We start from the raw sequence: 1809 nt of genomic DNA, 5'->3' as shown, positions 1-1809 counted from the left end.
CCGAACTGTTAAAATTAAAATAGTCCCACTACCGTCACAATGTGTAGGACTGACACTGTGGTCCTGTACTCTGGACTGATGGTTTTTATTCAGTGTTGTCATGTCAGTTTACAATTACAGCAGAGACAGTGAGTGGCCTGAATGTTTCATGTTGTGAATAAACACAAAAACAGTTTAAGAAAACTGAGCGTACACGAATCTCCCAGTGCTTCACATTAACCATAAGACTGCTTTCAAAATGAGATATATCACTCATAAATAAGAAATCTGACTGATAGGACAGTTTATTTTAAAACGTGTTCACGTCAGTCCTCAGACAGTTCTCTACAGGCCTCCAGGTGCTGCGAGAAGAGGGCGGAGCTTTGTTTGGCTGTGCTGAGTTGTTTCTCACACCAACCAATCAGAAAGCTCCTTAGCACACCAACACGGGATCCGTGGAAGCGCTGAATCTGAAAGAGTAAGAACCAAAGCACAACAAGTTACCGTGACGATAGCAGGGTGAAGGAAATGCTTATAGCGGGCAAACAGAGCTGTAATTTATCATGGTTTCAGACATACCCACCAATGGAATGAAAACTATCACTGCATCTAAATACTTACCTGTATTCTGTCCACAAACTCACCATTCTAACACATCATCAGAGACAAACACATTTACTCCAAACCAACCTCACTTGTTAATCCTCATTTTTAACTTAAGATTAGTTTAAAAAGTGTTTTATTTAGTATGATTTTAGAAATACAATTATTCATGTTAACAGTTATTTGATTTACTTTTATTTCTATTTTTAGAATTTTTTTTCAGAAAGATTTTTGTATCTTTGCTTGTATTTACTTTTATTTCTCCTTTCAGTTTTAAGATCTCTTTCTCACTTCTGTAATGATTTCTACTCTACTTTTAGATCTACTTTAGATCTCTTTTGTGTCCCATTGCACATATTTTTCAGTGTAATGTTCACTAGCACATTATCCCTCACAGACAGAGACATCGTACATTATGATTGACACGTTTCATGTCAGAGAATCTATAGCTTTGATCTAGTACTGTATACATAGGCCTGTTCTCTTTACCTCTGATCTAGTACTGTATACATAGGCCTGTTCTCTCTCACATACACACCTGCCTCATGCTCTCAATCACCCACCAAATATCTCATTTTAAAACCAGTACACTGTTATAAACCCCCATCACTCTATAACAGCACACATCACAGTATACTGTTATAAATTCACTTTTCACAGTTACTGATCAACTGCTTTTCAGTCATAACACAAATGTTCATTCTATTTAACATTCAGATGTAAAATGAACAGTGTTACACTGACTAAACTCAGCTTGTTTTGATTATTTAAGCTTGTGATGGTGGCGTAGTTAGGCTGGTCATTATATCTGAACCCATGGATTTAAACTGTAACTTCGTTACATTAGGAAGGGTAACATAATAAGCAATGGCCAGTCACAGTAGGACAAACACAGGCAATGACAAACACAGGCAAGCTCAGAAATTTGTGTTAACCACACACAGCCTTGGATATTGTTCAGCTAACTGAGTTTAACATGTCACTTTCAGCAGAGTTTCACATCAGTGTCTCCAGGATACAGTTACCAAGGAGACATGCTTTGTTTACCTCCTCTTTGGCCACAGATGAGACAAGGTCAAATTCTTTCTCAGCAGCTTTCTTCACTTCCTCCATCTAGAGAACCACAAACACAGAATGAGCTAAGCGTGTGTGTGAGTGTGTGTGTGTGTGTGTGTGTGTGTGTGTGTGTGTGTATGTGTGTGTGTGTGTGTGTGTGTGTGTGTGTGT

At 38.2% G+C, this 1809-nt stretch overlaps 1 protein-coding gene across 1 annotated transcript in view; it reads right to left on the bottom strand.

Annotated features, from left to right (window-relative positions):
- Positions 1–305: 305 nt before the first annotated feature.
- Positions 306–1809, bottom strand: part of si:dkey-28n18.9 (sorting nexin-32) — a 12188-nt gene continuing 10684 nt past the window's right edge. Inside the window, exons 13-14 of the mRNA XM_030778462.1 lie at positions 1630–1695; positions 306–449 (exon numbers count right to left, since the gene is read on the bottom strand). Coding sequence (XP_030634322.1) covers positions 306–449; positions 1630–1695 — 210 coding nt within the window. The remainder of the gene's footprint in view (positions 450–1629; positions 1696–1809) is intronic.

This window comes from Chanos chanos, chromosome 6 (genome assembly GCF_902362185.1).
Source record: "Chanos chanos chromosome 6, fChaCha1.1, whole genome shotgun sequence".
NCBI classification, from domain to species: Eukaryota; Metazoa; Chordata; class Actinopteri; order Gonorynchiformes; family Chanidae; genus Chanos; species Chanos chanos.
Note: the sequence above shows the minus strand (reverse complement) of the source record. Positions and strands in the feature narration are given on the sequence as shown.